The sequence below is a fragment of the Excalfactoria chinensis genome, chromosome 2 (genome assembly GCF_039878825.1).
Source record: "Excalfactoria chinensis isolate bCotChi1 chromosome 2, bCotChi1.hap2, whole genome shotgun sequence".
NCBI lineage: Eukaryota > Metazoa > Chordata > Aves > Galliformes > Phasianidae > Excalfactoria > Excalfactoria chinensis.
In genome coordinates this window covers 129,176,925-129,194,997 of record NC_092826.1, presented here as the reverse complement: position 1 = coordinate 129,194,997, position 18,073 = coordinate 129,176,925, and the positions used below count along the sequence as shown (strand labels likewise).

The window sequence follows — 18,073 nt, the reverse complement described above, 5'->3', positions numbered from 1 at the left end:
GTTCTCGTCTTTCTCCCTGCATGAAACAGTGTTAATTTTCAAAATAAGATAGATTTTGTTTCCGTTTCTTAACAGCACTGAGACCAAAATTTTTAGTGGGCATTCCTATAACGTATAGGATTCGTGATTTTCTTATGTTTCACAGATACCCCATTTAAAGAAAGAAATAAAACAAATTAATATACAGTATTAAGATCCTCTAAAGATTGAAAATATTCCAGGAAAGGGCTGTAGCCAGTAGTCGTGGCTGCGCCATTACTGGAGAACCAAAATGAACACATCTGTGATTTTTTTATTTTTCCATTCCTTTTTACTATTTTATAACCTACGTTTAGTTTCTTAGACCTGGTGAGCTCTTGGAGGGTCCCATTGGAAATTCAAACTTCAAAGCCCTTTCAAGAACTTTAGACTTGGATTTTTCAGGACCAGGCAAAATAAAAATAATAAAATATAAATATAAAATATAATTATGAAAAGACACATTTGTGAGGGTGGATGATAGAAATAACAAAATAGAAGTTTAACAGAGACTAATAGGCTTAGGGGCTGCCCTGTGAAGAGACTGGACGCACAAAGATTTAGTGGCGGCGGGTAAAAATGGATGGTTACTGATGAGGTCTTTTAGAGTTATATAGTGCGGTTTGTACTCCTAGCTTATACTTAATCTATTCACATCAATATAATCATCACATAAGACAGATGAGTTTGCTTTTTAGCACAGCCCTGTGTTTATACCAGGAGCACTGCAAATGTTCGCCATTTTGCGTTGTATACATAACTCTGAAAGATAGTTACCCCTATAAGTGTGGGATACAGGCTCTGTTACAGGCTTCTGGTGAGTGAAAACAGCAGAGCGCTGGATTTTGCCCCAGAAGTCCCGTGATTGACTTCTTTCTTTTCTCTCTACATAATCACAAAGTAACTAGCAGGGCAAGTTTCAGTGGCTCAGTAGCTGCTGAGAAGTCTAGTCTGCATGTCTAAGCTTGCAAAGAGAATGAAACTTCTCTGTAGAGAATGCAGGCCCGGATTTGTAGCCTGCAGCAAGCCACTTTGAAAGCCTGTCCCAGCTTGATTGAAAATTGCTTTCCCACCGTTAGGTGGGAGGAAGTTTTTTCTTTTCTGTACTAGCTTTCTCTTTTCACGCCATCTCATGCTGTTTATTCACCAGCTGAACCCTGATGAGATTTTATAAAGGGAGGAAATCCCCAAGCACGAAATTTTCTTTGTAGCCTTTAAAAAATAAAAGGAAAGTAGTAGATGCTGTTACTTAACGAGATGCAATAAACATCTACTGTCAAAGCACATTTATAATGTTATTTCTAAAAATTATATCAGATTTTTATAATGCGATCCACAAACTGATTTTATATGAAAGAGTAATATATTTTTCCCTCCCCTTTATCTTTCTTTAATCCCTGTATATCTCCAAACATCGCCGTCATTTTGTTCTAGTCAGTAAGTTTAGTTTTAAATTTACAATATATTTATATTGCATTTAAAAAAGTGAAAAATGTATCTCAAATGTTATTTAGCATAAATTGGGTGCTAAGTATGAATTTGAAGGGAAAAAAAAAAAAAAAAGTCACCTACATAAATTATCACCAATCGAATTTTTTATTACAAAATTACATACTTGAGCAGCTTCATTCATCCAGCTGAAGTCATTTCAGATGACCTTTTCCTCAGCAGACTCTGTCTGAAACAGAATATTGTTCTGCTGCCGTTAATTTGTTTTTGGATGTAGTGTGTGAAAAATCTCGAGGGAGTTAAGTTTTGTTGCTGCGGGTTCATAGTACAGATAAATTTGCTTGCATGTTTACTTCTGGTCTGTCAAGGTATATGAAGCAATAAATTTCTCCCCACAGATCAACTAATCATGAAAATAGAGTGTTGAGGTGTTTTGATTGACACAGTGAAGATGTTAATTTAGAGTATATCAAGATCAAATGGAAGTTATTGCAATTAGGAAGTGATTGTGTTCTCAGTGTAAATTTTTAAATGATGCATTTTAGATTTCTGTGCATTTTTTATTCTGTTTCGTGGATGTATTAGAAAATTTCTGTGGTTTATTGCATTTAGATTCTTAACATGCAGTACAGTTTCAATGTAAATTTTTCTTTATGGTGGTAGAATATTTAATTGGGGAAAATCAGTGCCTCATTTAGTATCTCTGTAGTGTGAAGCACTTTTGGTTAAAAAGGATTTTGGTCAATCTTAATATTATACATATTTATATATTTATTTCATTCATTATTTATATATTTATCATGGACTTTTGGTTCAAAAATATCAGTGTCAGGCTGAAATCTCATTGGCCATTTTCTCAAAAAATGGCTCCCTTTGTTCACACACCTCAAGTTTCCTGACAAAATAAAATAGTCCTTTTCCCATGCTTTGTATGAAATTACAGTTTGTGTTCAATGTATCACATATAGTGAGGCCTTCTTTGGTACTATAATGTAGCATACAAATATTAAGAGTCTGTATTTTCATATCCACAGTCCTTCGATTCTAAAAGGTTCACTTTTTCAAGTGCCATATTTCTCTCCAGTGTGCTTCAGGTAGAAGTTGTGGGGGCATCTCCACACTCAGGTGTCTGCAGCTCTGTATTGGCATTGGATTGTTTCCATGTTTAAGACTAGAAATAGCCAACAGGAGAACTGCATTAGGAGCAGGGCTGAGCTGACAGAGCAGCTTTTTGGGCTCAGTGAGGAGAAGCACCCAAGGCCATCAGCCTACTCCGTGGGTGACACTGACAGAGGGTCTCCAGTGGGCCCATTTGCATGGAGAAGGATAGCAAACAGTCTGTGAGGTGAAGCAGTTCAGTGGCCTACACTGGACAGTGGCTGAAATGCTTGCATATTTTTGTAGAACATTGGAAAACATTGATGAAGAAAGGATTGATTGTAAGATTATAATAAACAGTAGTGAAGAATAATCTAATGAGCTTGTATGCTTTGGAGTATCCCACGTGTCCTGCCTTGGCTTTATCTCCCTTTTGGCTCCCTAGCTTTTTGTCCTGCTATTCCTTAACTATTTGTTAAGGAAAATGAAAGCAATCAGTGTTACAAAAAATCAAATGTAGTGTGTTTCTGTCTCAGATTGCTTTATTCTGCAGCTACCTGACAAAAAGTGAATCTCAATTGTATCACACAGCTAGTGCTTTTGTGATTTAACCACAAAAATTGGCATTGTAGTTTTGCCAAAATCTGAAGATTATATTTTAAATCCAATATTTTTTCCATGGACACAGCAGACATTTCCACTCCTGATAGCAAGCACAGATAATGCTGATTTGCACAGCCAGGAGATGTGTTTGGATAATGGGATTCATAAGCAAGCTGATCTTGCACTTGGAGAGGGGGATGTTAAGTTTGTATTACTCTTTGTTATAACCAAGAGATGGTTATACGTGTGTATGTAATGCAATAAAAAGAGCTGGTGAACACATTAAGGCTCATGCTTTTAATCAAATGGGAAAAGACAGAGCTCCTGTTTTCCTTCCCCTGGCTGTTCCAGTGCTCTCAGCAATCTGAATTCCTTCCCATATGACATTTTCACATTGAATTTCTAGGTCAGTGGTGACAAAACTAGCATGCTTTGCCCAAACTGATAATCTCAGTCTGCTGTACTCCACATGGCTTTCACTTCCATCTCTGCAGTAGTCTTTGTTTGGATTTCATAAGAGCCTGTCAGCTTTGCATTTCCTCAGATCATAGAGACAGAGATAGTTCAGCAAGCAAAAGTTAACTTGTGGTGCATCCTGTCCTGCTTCAGCTGTTTGAGAGTAGAGAGAACAGGAGCGAGATCTGCAGAGATGAGAGTGACATGGGAAAAATGGGTATGAAATCAGAGTCAAAAGGAGGGATGATTTCAGTAAATCTTATTTTCCAAGATTATGGAAATATTGGACAGACTAATTCTTCTAGAGTGGAACTACTGACTGCTGGACATTCTGGTGGACGTTCTCTTATTGTTGCTTCTTCATGTGGGTGAGAATTGAACCACACACTTGCCCTCTCTATCATCTGTCCTGAGCATCATGTCCACACCTACTGCCCCTACAAGTGTCACTGCTCTTCTGAGGCTTCTCAGGGACCCTGCTCCAACCCATCTCCATGGCTGGGCCACTTTTGAGGTGAAGTGAGAGGGCACTCACCCTCCCTTCAAGGCTTTTGGGAGCATTGAGGTGTCCTGAGAAGCTCCTTGCCAGGGGCTCTGGCGGGGCTGTGATTTTAATTCCAGGTGTTCAAAATCTGGGATTGTCCTAATGAAGCTAAAACAGTGTGGAAGGCAGTAAAGAACTAAAGATGCGGGTACGAGGACACAGAAGGGAAGAGCCAGAAAAGATAGGAAAATTGGCATGCTGAACTGGATTTGATGCTAAGCTTGGCAATAGCAGAGATGTGCTGTTCAGATCTCAGCTGTGTAATTTTCTGTTTTTCCTAATACAGCTAGTTTTAAACAAAATGAGGGGAGTGAATAAATTTTGAATTTAATTTTCTCACAAGTAGTTTCTCCCTATGAATCACAAAGATACCACAGATTATGATATTTTAAAAATGCCTTAAGTCGTCAAATCAGAAAATATTTCAGATATGGCTTTTTTTTTTTTTTTCTTTTTTTTCTTTTTTTTTTTTTTTTGGCTAATGAGATAGTTTATGTGTGTTGGCATTAATGACACATCCAGTAATGACATACTATTCAATTATTTTACTAGACAGCGAAGCACTTAGACACAAACATAAGATATTTCTGATTCTAGGCATCAGCTGGAGGTGATAGAAAATACACTATTTGTTCATGTTTCTTCAAACAATTATTGTGGAAAATATTGTGTCATTGCCGTTGAAAGCATTTTCTCAAATGCTAATAGCTGTGGAAGGAAGAAAAATGCTCTTCTGTAATACCATGTTAATCTTCCTGACAGAAAGCAGAAGAAGAAGAGCTTGTTCTCACACCTGATGGCACCAGGGAATTCCTGACATTTGAAGTTCCACTTAATGACTCCGGATCAGCTGGACTTGGTGTGAGTGTCAAAGGGAATCGGTCAAAAGAAAATCATGCTGATTTAGGAATCTTTGTCAAGTCCATCATTAACGGTGGTGCAGCATCCAAGGTAAGAAGGAACATCTATGTGCTTTGTCTTCCTCTGTTTTCCAGAATTATGCTGTTTTGACAATAACCACAGGTCCAAAAATGAGATTGCTTTTTAACTAGCATTTTAGAATTGTACCATTGGAGGTAACATTTTGATTTCTACAAAAATCTTGTTTACTATTGGATGATTTTAACAGCCTTTAAAGATTCTAGGGAGGACTCAAGCAATCTCTGCTAGAGTTCAGTAAGAACACTGTTTATTCTAACAGATTATGCTAATGGATTGAAGTGCAAGTCTATGAATGATTGGAATAGATATTTCCTACAATGACTGCAGTAGAAGCTATTACATCAGTGTCCACTTGGCTATTGTCGTAGGTTAACCTAGGCAAAACCATGACAGCTATAAACTGTTAGGGCTTAGTATAGTTGTTTGATTCTTTTTCATTTTTTTTGCTCTGTCCATCAGACTACACATTATATTATTATATATTATTATATATATTATTATATTCCTACAAATAGCCCAGCATATTTTGTGTGACTGGAGATAACCTTTCATTTTCTAGGATGGCAGGCTTCGAGTGAACGATCAACTAATAGCGGTAAATGGAGAATCATTACTGGGCAAAACAAATCAAGATGCAATGGAAACTTTAAGAAGATCCATGTCCACTGAAGGAAACAAACGAGGAATGATTCAGCTTATTGTGGCAAGGCGAATAAGTAAATGCAATGAGGTAATACACTTCTGATATTGAGGTTGGGATTTTTAACTTCTCCTAAGTTATTTCTCTTTATAGGAGATGTCCTGTTTCTTCTGAGACTAGGAAAATAATATTTGAGGAGCTAAAGAAAGAGAGAATTACAAAATGATCTGAATTTCAGTGTTAGACATGTTAACCTTATTATCAGATCAATAAAGTTTTTCTTTTGAGTATTTTCATCAATGGATAACAGGAAACACTGAATAAAACTGTATTGATTTTGTAATTGGATCCCACTGCTTATGTGATTTCTGTTCTTTGAAGGTATTAATGCAGGTCTATTGAATCTTTCATTTATAGACTTAGTGTCAATTGACTTGCTTCTTTGTCACTCTGAATTTTTTTAAATGAAGAGTAAAGCTCATGTATTTCATTACTACATTTTATCTACGCAATTAGAAGTTCCATTTAAAGATTCTTCAAAACTAGATGCAAATAATTCTGTTATTTCTGATTTTCAATATGCTGTATCTTGGCCTTCATTGCAGGGAAGTACAAATCACTGAAGTCAGGGCTCAATGGTGATTCTTTTTCTGATATTCTTTGCTGCTTTGGTCTCCTCCAGTGCTGTATTAATGTGTTGATATTTTGAAATGTTTTTGTGATTTGTATAAGTTTTATATTTTAGATTAATGTAAACAATGTTATCTAGTAGAAATATGTGGACATATGATACTGAGAAAGGCTGCAGATGCTGTGTAGGACTGAGCTAGACTTCAAAATGATTTTGATGCATTAGAGAAATGCACTGAGTTAAATAAGATGCGGCTGAATGGCAGATCAGGGAGACATCTGTTCTTAAGACATCTAAAAGTCATTCATTCACTCTTGCTAACACCGGTAAGGTCTTATCAGGATTTTTTTTTTTTTTTTCCTTGAGCATCATCCTTCAAAGATGATGTGCACAAATTGGTTTAGTATTGCAGATCCTGCCTAGGGGGAAAGGGCAGGGTTTACTTTTTAATGTGCAAAATCGATCTTTAAAAAATTCCTGTTCATAGCTTCTTATTTGAAAAACAGCTTTCTTGTTTGAAAAAGACACCAGTTTCTCTAAAAGTATTAAGCTTTTCCTGACTGAGTGCTTATACATAGCTTTAATACATATGCACACTGCCGGAAAACCAGTTTGGATGCTCGCTGGTTTCTCACCTGGTGTTGAGTTAATTCTGACCTTTTAATATTCGGTAATGTCCTGTATTAGCAAGAGTTCTGAACTCCAGAGGTTACAGGTTCTATCAGTTGGAGACTTCCTTATTTCAAGCCATTTCAGGTGTATTTTGTATGTTTCTACATAGGAAGAAACATTTTAATATTTTTCTGTGTTTAAATTTTTTCTTCTAGGAAGGGCATGGAAAGTATTCTTTCTAATTTTAATTAAAATCTAGAACAAATGCATCTAGACAGTATTTATAAACATAATGGAGCAGCTCCTTAGATCTGTTAGTACTGCCGATCATTCACATTAAGAATAATCTTCTGCCCTACATCTGTTTGATATTTATGTAATTTTTGTTTGCAGAAATCATTTGGCAAAAGTGGCATAGCTTACAGTATTTATGATCTGAATGAAGGAAATGATTTTAGAATCAGATTTAAATACACTGAGATGAGTTTGTATCAGCAGAAGGGTGGGAAACTGTATCTGTCTGAGCCTACATTAGTGGGTTTTGTGCATTTCCTAGCACCTTTATAAGATAGCGAGGTGATCCATAGTGATTTGGAATAGTGTTGATGTGCAATTATTGGTACAGTAATAATCTTTATTTTTTGGTAACCATTTATTCTCAGGAATACTTGCTGTCATCCCATTCAGCTAAGGGAAATATGATGTAAATACTCTTTGTGTATTTTAATATGCTGAAGGTACAGGCTGCACTGACATAAAAGTATTTACCTGCTGAGATGGCAATATTGAAGAATGTTTTCTGAAAGCCTTTTAGGCCCAGACTTCAGTGAAATGCAAAGAAAAGAGGGATTTTTTTCTTGCCATTTGGGGATTGAACCCTAATTTCTTTTTTAGGAATTAGAAGGATTTAAACTTTAGATATTACTCTTACATAAGATTGATAAACTATGTTAATATTATTTACATATATTACATGAAGACCATACATGAACATTGTGCTTAGGTAGTTCAGTGCCCAAATAGAGCCATCTGGATGTGGCACTCGGATATGATTTTGCAGAGGGTTGTTAGAGTTAGGGTACTATGGTTGGGCTGTGGTTGGATCCGATGATCTTTGAGGTCTTTTTCAATCTGGGTAATTCTGTGATTCTATGTGTAGACTGAGACCCCTCTGGAGAGCAGCACTGTGTGGTTGAAGCTTGCAGTGATGGTTGTTTTCCCATGGAGCATCACATGTTGGCGATGTCTGTCTATATTGTGCTTACCTCAGCAGTTTTGTTTTTTTAGATGCTCTGGTACATAAGATGTTGAATAGAATAGTCCCGTAACTGCTACCAGATTGGTGTGCAGTCAAGATTTTTTAATATCAGGAAAATAATCCAAAAAACATGGCATCTGTCTGAAGGCAAATTAGGTAAGAAAGAAAAGCATCACACAGGCAGATCCTGTCACACATTTCAATAGCTTGTTCTTCAGGAAAGGGTTTTTACTTTCTTTTTTCAAAGACAAAAAGATATCTTTACATTTACACAACTCTTTATTTTACCTGGTATTTCATATGGGTTTGCCTCTCTTTTTGTTTTCCAAAAGTGTTACCTCAAACTGTTCAAAGATCCTGTTCAATTGATTCCTTTCCTGTGTTGATTCAGGATTGTATGTGCCCATGTGACTGACAAAAATAAATAGCTTACACTCTCGTTAGTCTTGCAGAACCACAGTTAAGTGGAACAGAGCCTGATTATATTCCCTTTAGTGCTTTGTCAACAGAATTGTTTATTCCATTCCATTCCGGTGACATGGTCAGTGCCTCACTGCAGCCCAAGGTCAGGCCTCTGCCTCCTGGAATTCCTTGCCCTGCCATGGAGCAACCCCAAGCATCTCCAGCGGGGAATTTAGCTTGTGGAATCTGTACAAGGGGTGATGATACCAACGCAAGGAAGAATTATGTTCAGCATCTGGATGATAAAAACTTTTGCTGTCTGTCTGATTTAAAAAAAAAAAAAAAAAAAAAAAAAAAGGAAAAAAAGAAAAAGAAAAAAGAAAAGAAAAACAAAAGAATGCCCTGCTTGTCTTTTTCCCCAGTGAGGTTTCAAGTCTGGTATTTCTTTTGTATTTGCAAAATCAGTTCTTTTGAGAAAGATGGGCAACTCATCTTTTCTCTTGAGTAAAAGAGATTTGAACCAGATTTTAAGAAAGTTGTATGAATATTTAGTTCTTTTATTTTTAATGTTCATTTTAATAATTAGTCCTAAGCACTGTGAGGAAGAGTGCTGTCCCTTTTTTGTGTTTCTTCTCAGACCAAAAAATTTCATGTGCCCTTGATTCCTTTTGTAGTTTGATTCTTGTCTAGAAAAGAGGATGGCTCAGTCCCTGGGTGCTGGCTGAGAAAGGCAGGGACAGTCACCTCCCTTTTGCTGCAGGTGAGCTGCTTATTTTATTTGGTCAGAAAGTCTTCTTTAGGTTTCCATACTTGGCCTGAGAAACTATTTCAGAATGTAGTGCAGCTTCCTCTGATACTCCTTTTTTGTGCCAGCATTCTTCTCAAGCAGCTTCACCAGTTCTCGTGCTGTACACTTCCAAAGCAGTTATTGTAACAATGAAAGCATACATAAACACCCTAACCATAGTATCTTGTTATCAGAGAAGTAACAAGAGGATCATTTACATCATCAGCTCTGACATAACTGTAAACTCAAAAGAGACCACAAACTTCCCAGAAGGTAGAAAGCATTCTTATGCTGTTGTGGTTTTCCTGAACTTTAGGGTTGCCTGTCAAAAGGGTTTTCATTGACTCACCAGGAGATGCAGTATAACATATCCAGGTTTTCAAGTGAATCATCCTATAGTAAATATTGATAAAAGTATGGAGCAAGTGGTAGTTATGAATGAACTCAAAATCAAGGCTGAGGATTAGAATTTTTCTTGTAAGCATTGCATCTATATAGAGCCTAGTAATACAGTTTCCTCTGCAAACTGCACTATTATTAAAGTTGCAAAGCTTTATTTAATAGCTCAGACACTTCAGAACAAGTCACACAGTGAGTATGTGATGTATGTTGTTAGATTAGCATAACAACAACATTTTTCTAACATTAGGCATAGGATTGGATATATCTAAGATTCCATCTACTCCCTTTCAAATCTATTCAAATCTATGTTTGCAACTTCCAGCCTGGCCCTCTGTGATTAGCGCTGTGGGTTGACACTTAAGCTTTCCTATATAAGCAGAGATACTCTAAATTATATCTCCAAAGTTGTGTGGGCAGTGGCAATCAAACAAACAAACAACAACAAAAACCAATCAAACAAAAAAGCCCAATAGCATTGATTTGATAATCACCTATGGCCAGTATGTAACAGGTTAGTTTTCACAGGACGTGGCCATCAGCTTGATGGGTCTTTAACTCATTGTTGATTTTTTTATTATTATTTTTAAATTACTGAAGAGCCTAAGATTTGAGGAGAAACACTTGAGCTCCTTGCAGTGTGTGTTCAGTTAATTAGTGATATTATGACAATTAGCCTGTATGGGCAAACAGCTGCTGGCTGTATCACCATAATGCGTACGCAGCGCTTAGGCATGACTGTCAGCCAGATGAGAGCAGCTGCTGGCAGTATGTGCTGATTCAAGAAAATAAAGGTAATTGTTACTTTTGGAATCCTGCTCTTTTCAGTCCTTCAACCTGGACAGCTTAGAGGCGCAGATTGCTTAGAGGCACTCTGTTCATGTCACACGCAGTCAGCACTTGTCTGCCATTAAGAGAGGGCACATCACCATTTTCCTCAAAATGGGAGATTTCAAGGGTTTTTCTCATCTGTCTCACCTTTCTGACAGAAATAATGTCATGCCAAACCTGCCTGGAAAAAAGATTTGCAAACGATTTGCAGATCTCCAAATTTTTTTCTGCATGTCTGTTCATCTTTGCTCCAGTTGTTGAGTTAGAAAAAGAGTGGACTTTGAAGTGGAGAAAGTCATGAATCCAGATCATATAAGGACCTTATCACCTAATCAGCTGCTTAAGAAAATTGGCAAATTAGTCCAAGAGACTGTTCAAGTGAGTGGTTTTGTTATAAAATGAAAAACAAAGGAAACAAGCAAACATCGATTCTTTCCAGTATAAAACATTCATCATCATTTTTTTTTATTTATTTATTTATTTTTTTTTCCTTTACTGCATTGCTTACTTACTTGGAAATTCAAATGCTTTGTTTGTTTGTTTGTTTTCCTCACTGGATTAGTTTTATGAAGTCTTTCTGAAGTTCATTTAACTATCAAAAATCTTTAATATCTTCTCCAAAAACTAATTTCACTGTTCAGCCCCTTCTCTAGGTCATTGATAAAGCTGCTCATCAGTTTAAGCTGTTCCCAGCCTGGAATACTGGGGGAATCTACAGCAGACTTTTCTCCACCCTGAAGACTGATTTGTGTTTCCAATCCCTTAGCCAGATTTCAGTTCATCAAATGAAAACCTAGTCCAGTTCCATGAAAAATTACTTTCTTTAAAGCTTTGATATGAAGTTATGGGAAAGGCTTTTGGAAAATGCAAATGTATTACGTCTGTTTTATTGCCTGAGAGAACTTGGAGAGCTTACCGGCATCTTTTGTGCAACTCCAGCATGTCAGTGAGGCAGGATTTCCTCTGACAGACCAGCATTGCCTCCTCACAAACTTGAGTCAGCCATTCTCAATGATTTTACTCTTTATTGTAAATCCCACCATTTCATCTTGAAGGCCAGGCTCCTGGGTCTGTAGTTCCCAAGAGCTCTCCTAGGTGTATGGGCAACCACCTGTCCTCTGGCACCACAGCCATTCTTAATAGTATGTTGTACATTTGGGCCAGCAGTTATGCCTGATATACCTGAAGAAAATTTTATCTTCAGTATGAGCATCCTATGAAAGGATATTTTTAGATATAAAGATATTTTTACTGCTTAAATCATTAATCTCTCTCTTGGGCTGTTTTGGTGGGTTTTTTAAAATTGTGGCACATTGTACTTGAGCGTCTAATACAGTGTTTGTTAGCAGTCAGTGTGCGAATTCCAGAGAATTGTTATTAAAAAAATAGTGAGGGAAATATAAACATGTTTACGTATTTCATCTTTTCATTGTCTTCTATTCTGCTGAACCTGCGCCCATTTACTGTGAATTACTTTTTGTCTCCCTTAGCCAATTACTATCCCTACTGGTTTACAAGCCTTGGGTTGACCCATGTTCCTCCTCAGTAACGTATCATCTAAATACGTTTTGCAAAGTTACACTTTTCTATTTTCATCAGAACAAGAATACAACACTTAAAAATGTTATACTAATTACATTTACATTTAATAACTAATGTTTGTGCACATAAGTCGAAATTCACCTCTTATTGGCTATTACCTATCTTTTCCCATCCTGCAAAGTTTATCCATGGTGCGGGAACTCAACCATAGTTAATATTGGTTAGTAGTAATGTAACATTATCTGTTGAAGAAGAAAGTTGAGGCATTTTGGATATCGTATTAGCCGTAGTACACTGATAAGTAAGGATAAAGAAAGCCTGAAGAATGATTGTGTGTAATAGAAAGAGTTTCAGAACCCTGGATGCAGCATAAATTTTAGCAAATTTGTATACTGGCTTTGTAAAACCCATAATGCTTGCATGCCTTTATTTGGATAACTTACTCTCCAAATGAAAAAGAGAGTACAATTATTGTTTCTTTTCTTAAAAAAAAAGAAAAAAAATGTTTATGCTTTGAATATTTTGGCAATGTTCTTGCATGTAAACTTTTTTTTTTTTTTAAAATATATTTATGTGCATAACTTCAGATAGGATGGATGGTGGTGTTTAAGCAAAAGGGACTGCATTAGTAGTCCTTTTATCATCTAGATAAGCAGCAGCTGGGCTAGTTAGTACAGATAGTGCTTTAGCTAACAGCTGGTTCTTATCTGAATGACAAAAGGCCAGGGTAAAGACCTTTTCTATTTAAAAAAAAAAAAAAAAAGAAGACAAAGAATGTTATTTCTATTTTTATTTTAAGAGAATGGAGAGCAAAGGACTACAGGCAATCTGCAGTATGTAAGGTTTTCTTGTATTTTGACTAATATGATCGTTTATTACAGATAAATGCTAGGACACAGAGAACAAACTGCAGCCTGGAGATGAGGAGCCTGGGGGCAGCTTATTATCATGTCTGTGATTTCATGATGGGGGGAATAAAGAAGTCTCATCTAGGTTCTTCTTTGTGGTACTCAGTGCCAGGATAAAAGACTGAGTACAAACTGAAAAGTTTTTAAACGTATTCTGTGGGAAGAGCGCTGGCACAGGTTGCTCAGAGAGGTTGTGGAGTCTTCATCTTTATAGTTATTCAGAACCCAGCTTATAAAGTCCCAGGGCAGCCTGCTCTCACTGAGTGAGGCTTGGACCAAGAGGCTGGACTAGATGGTTTCCAGAGGATATGTCCAATTTCAACTAGTCCATGACTCCGAACTCTTGTAGCAAGCAGTGCTGCTGCTAGGGTGGCTATTGATAAAACATATTACGGGTGAGTTTGCTGCCTGGCTTGTTTTCTAGCCGAGCCTTTAATGAAGGTCAGGAATTCATACATCTTTGTTTATATTATCAAATTGTTATCAGTTAAATTAAATTATACTGACTAACATTAGTATCAGCTAAGGAAAGAAGCTGGAATGTGTAATTCAAGGCCTTTATTAGAAATGCATTAGGAGGCACAGCTCTTTATTTCAGCTGTAATCTTACTTTGGCTTGTTGATCTCTTTGTCTTGCCCACAGCACAGTTTTCAAATTAAATGTTTTTACTTACATAGACTTTCTACTGGCATTGCAAGGAAAAGATTTTCTTTCTGGTGCATGTCACTTGTGTAATTCCTGTCTGATTTTTTTTTTTTTTTTTTTTTTTTTTTTTTTTTGGTGATGCTAACTGGAAATGGGAGAAGTTTTTCTCCTGAAAATGGTAAAATACATGATTTACTTTGCAAAACACAGTCATTTGAACACAGTGCTCTTCTATTGTTTGTATTTATCCTGTATTTACTCTATCAGGTGTAAATTTCTACATATTTCTCTGATTCTGAGATTTTTTCTTGGGGAATATCTTTCTGAAGATCTCTTAAGACCTTCCTATGATTAACTTTGACATTTGATGGATTGTCACGTGAAAAAAAGACCATGTGATATGGCTCGTGAAAAGCTGGACACTTGTTACGTCAGTATAGTATGAGGAGAAGAAATACCAAAGCACTTTATATTTTCATACTTTATTTAAATGCAGTGAAATGAAGGTTAGTTTATCATTTAATATATTTATAACACAAATTTAAGCTCTCAAGCAGTAAAATCTCTGTATGATTTTTCCTGGTCTTTCAAAATTTAGCGTTCCTACTCTTTTTTGAGTTTGCCTTGGGTTTCTTTACTACAAATATTGTTTAATTCGCTTTTCAGTAAAGCTGTCGGTTGTAATCTGCAATTTAAAAAAACTAATAAAACAAATCCTCATTTCACAATTTAAACCTTACTGAGCCTAATTCACTTGCACTGCAAGTTTATTATTCTCCTGCAGCTTGACGTGCCTCCAATTGTAATTGTGTTGACCCTCCGATGCAGTAAATCTCCCCAGTGCTTATCAAACGGGGGAAGATAAGTCGACAATTTGGAACTTCATTAAATATCTCATTTATATTAAACAGATGATGGCTTTGAACAGAAATAATAATTTTTACAGACTCCGCGACCTCCGATTGTGGTCTCGGCGACTCAAGAATGCGGCATTTTGGAAATCTCCACCCCCTCAGTGTATGTGGCCACACGCCAGCAGGCAAATGTCAAAAATTGTTCGTCCATCGGGCTGACTTCAAAGCCGCTGCCGCGAAGGCTGTTGTTGAGTGCTTTTCAGCCCTGCAAGCAGATTTTTAGAAATCTTTCATGGCATACTTTTCTTAGTCTTCTGGGAAATGCGGGTAGAGTGATTAATAATGGGCAGCTGTTTGAAGGAGAAAAAAAAAAAAAAAAAAAAAAAAAGCAGCACAACAAACATGTTTCTTGTTATTATAATTCAGGAAACTATGAACTATTCCTCTTAATGCTCATTTAGAGACAAGTCCAGTGAAATAAGTGCTCCCAGTGGCTTCAAAGAGTTTGCTGTGTTCTCAGTATCTTGTGGTCCCTGCTGTATTTCAGCACACGTAAAATATATGCTGTGGGATCTGTGTAGGCATATTGTTCTTAGAATTCTACTTTGCACATCAATAATAAAAGATTCATTGGTGAAAACAGGTGATGATTTGATGTGTAAGTTTGTACGATTACCATGCAAAACATCTGTCTTTGGATTTGTTACTTTTTAATAGAGCTGCATGCAGTTTGTGGCATTTAGTTGGTTTAATGATCTCAGTGAAGCTTTTCTAGTATTATCAAGTCAGTAGAAGGCTGATATAGGTCTCAGGTGAGCTGAGGGCTGTACAGGCAAGAGGCTGGATGGTGAGGGGCCAGGTGATGGAATGAGTGGCCTTCCATCCCCTCAGCTGGTTTTTGGTCACTGACAATCAAGCTGGGCCTGTCAGCTGGCTGGTGTTTGCTTGCCTAGTTCCAAGGAACTGCACTGGCAGTGCTCTCAGCTAATGGAGTGTCTAAATCCAGCTTGATGGTGTCAGGTTGTTTTCTTTCTTTGCTGCATGTGGGTTCTGCTTTACACTGAAATCCCTGTGACTCTCTGGGAAAACATAATTTTTCCTCTATTGCTGAAAAATCTGAGAGGCATGTGCAGGAAAGAATAGGATGATCGGGTTCTGCAACTGGGAAGTCATATGCAAGAGCCTTCTGATGGAAAGCCCTGGGATGGGGAAAAGGCTATGCATGCAACTTTTTCCTCTGTGCATGTGGCCAAGCAGCCTGTCTCCATCCCTACCTGCAGCACCTACTTCCTTGGCTTTTGCACAGCCCAGGTCATCTGCCTTCTGCCTGGGGTGCTGGTGAGCCCAGACCCAACCGCTCTGGTGGAAAGCAGCCAGAGGCTTTGCCCTGGTGACTTTAGTAGCTCTAGCAGGGTGCTGCAGCAGTGCCAGGGATTGGGCTGAAAGAAGAAAATAAGATCCCTGTACTATGCAGACAAGAGTGGCAAGGTACACATCGCGAATAGAAAAATACATATATTTAAAGTTTATTTGATACTTGATTTTTCTTTTGTTCTGTTTCATTTCATCTAATTATAAAAGGTGTGTTTGTGTATTAGTTGCTAATATGTGTGGTGGAGTTTCATGGGGGTTTCTGTGATGATTATATTTGAAAGCAAATTGCACCACTTCAAAAAGCACCGGCAGTCCGATTCTGAATGGAGTTCCTTCTCTGCACTCTGACAGAAGTCTTGTTCTGACAGGCTGTCAATATGGGAAAGATGACCCAGCTGTCTGCCATTAATACTGAAAAAAGCCCATACTGTCTGTTTAAGAAATTCTGCAAAAAAGAGATACCAAAATGCAATGTGGGTTTTTTTTTCCACCAATTTTCTGCTGAAGGATTTGAAATTTGACAGGGCGCCATAGGAGGTGCAGTGTAGAGTGGCCTACAAAGTTGGTCGTTAAGCAGAGCTGTCATTGCAAATTATATTTGTCCAGGGAGATAAGTTCTAGCTCATTTGGTGCCCAGACAGGTCTAGGCCTTAGGCAAGTTGTTATAGTTCCCCCATGCTGCTAAATACACTTTCAGCACTAATTTCCCTCTCTCTGTGCAGCTGGAGTCACCTGGGAGCCCCTCTGGTCCAGAGCTTCCCATAGAGACACTGCTGGACGACAGGGAGCGGAGGATTTCTCATTCCCTGTACAGTGGGATCGAGGGGCTCAACGAGTCACCTACAAGGAATGCTGCACTGAGCAGGATCATGGGTGAGTCAGATGAGCTCCTCTGAATATGCTATGTTTTTGTCCTTTCTGCAGTCCAAGGAAGGGTGATTAATGCGCTACTTATGTGTTAGCCAGGGAACATGGAATTTGTCATGACCAACCTAAAACGTGCCTTAAAATTGTTCTACACAAGTCTTCTGGATATGCAGTGTGAGGAAAAAGAAGTCAATGAATCATAGAATGGTTTGAGTTGGAAGGATCCTTATAGATCCTCTAGTTCCAGCTCCCTTGCTAATGTTGGGGACACCTCCCTCTAAACCACGCTGCTCAAAGCCCCATCCAGTCTGGCCTTGCACACCTCCAAGGAGCGGGCATCCACAACCTCACTAGGAAACCTGTTCCAGTGTCTCACCACCCTCACAGTGAAGAATTTCTTCCTAATATGTATTCTAAATCTATCCTCTTCCAGTTTATAGCCACTAAGCTTCATCATATCTCTACATGCTCTTATAACATGTCCCTCCCCAGCTTTCATATAGGCCTTTTCAGCTACTGGAAGGCCACTATAAGGTTCCCATAGACTCTTTATAAATGGGTTTATGAAGTGTATTTCTTATCCCATGGCAGGTTATAGAACAAATAACAGGATATATAATAATAATAATAATACCATGGTTTTCAGTGCCTGATTTGGGAGAAGAAATTATTGGTTGGCCTAGGCTCTGTTGGATCTTCATTATAATGAACTGTCAATGACTTTCTGTAACAAATTTATAATTCCAGCAAGTGTTCTTCTGTGTTTTAGTCATATGTAAGCATAAAAGTAAACAAGGAAATTTTGTACCCATTTACGCTTATTAGGGTATTTTATTAATTTGTTTGATTATTTGTTTATTTATTTTCTGCACAAGGCACTAACTATCAAACCTCTTAACTCATTTTAAGCATATCTTTCATAGGTTCTATTTCATGCCATTTGCATGGGCCCAAGTGGATAATGAGGTTAATGCAGTTTTTTTGAAGCAATTCAGACTCCTATGTACAGAGCTGGGTAATAAAGAATTTTCTTACCACAGGAGTGGTTGGATTCACTGACAAAGATTGAATGAGATGGAAAGGATTTTCAAATTTTGAATACAAAAAGCAGTTTGATTAAAATAGCAGTTGATATAAAAGGCTGTAATTGCTTCCTTGTGTTGCAAGTTTTGAATGTAACAAATGACCATTACATTTTTGACTCTTTTTAGT

General features: G+C 37.5%; 1 protein-coding gene across 1 annotated transcript in view; it reads left to right on the top strand.

Annotated features, from left to right (window-relative positions):
• Window positions 1-18,073, top strand: part of PARD3 (par-3 family cell polarity regulator) — a 411,266-nt gene that overhangs the window by 228,943 nt on the left and 164,250 nt on the right. The window contains exons 10-13 of the mRNA XM_072328130.1: window positions 3,198-3,376; window positions 4,931-5,119; window positions 5,670-5,840; window positions 16,717-16,867. Of these exons, the coding sequence (XP_072184231.1) occupies window positions 3,198-3,376; window positions 4,931-5,119; window positions 5,670-5,840; window positions 16,717-16,867 (690 nt within the window). The remainder of the gene's footprint in view (window positions 1-3,197; window positions 3,377-4,930; window positions 5,120-5,669; window positions 5,841-16,716; window positions 16,868-18,073) is intronic.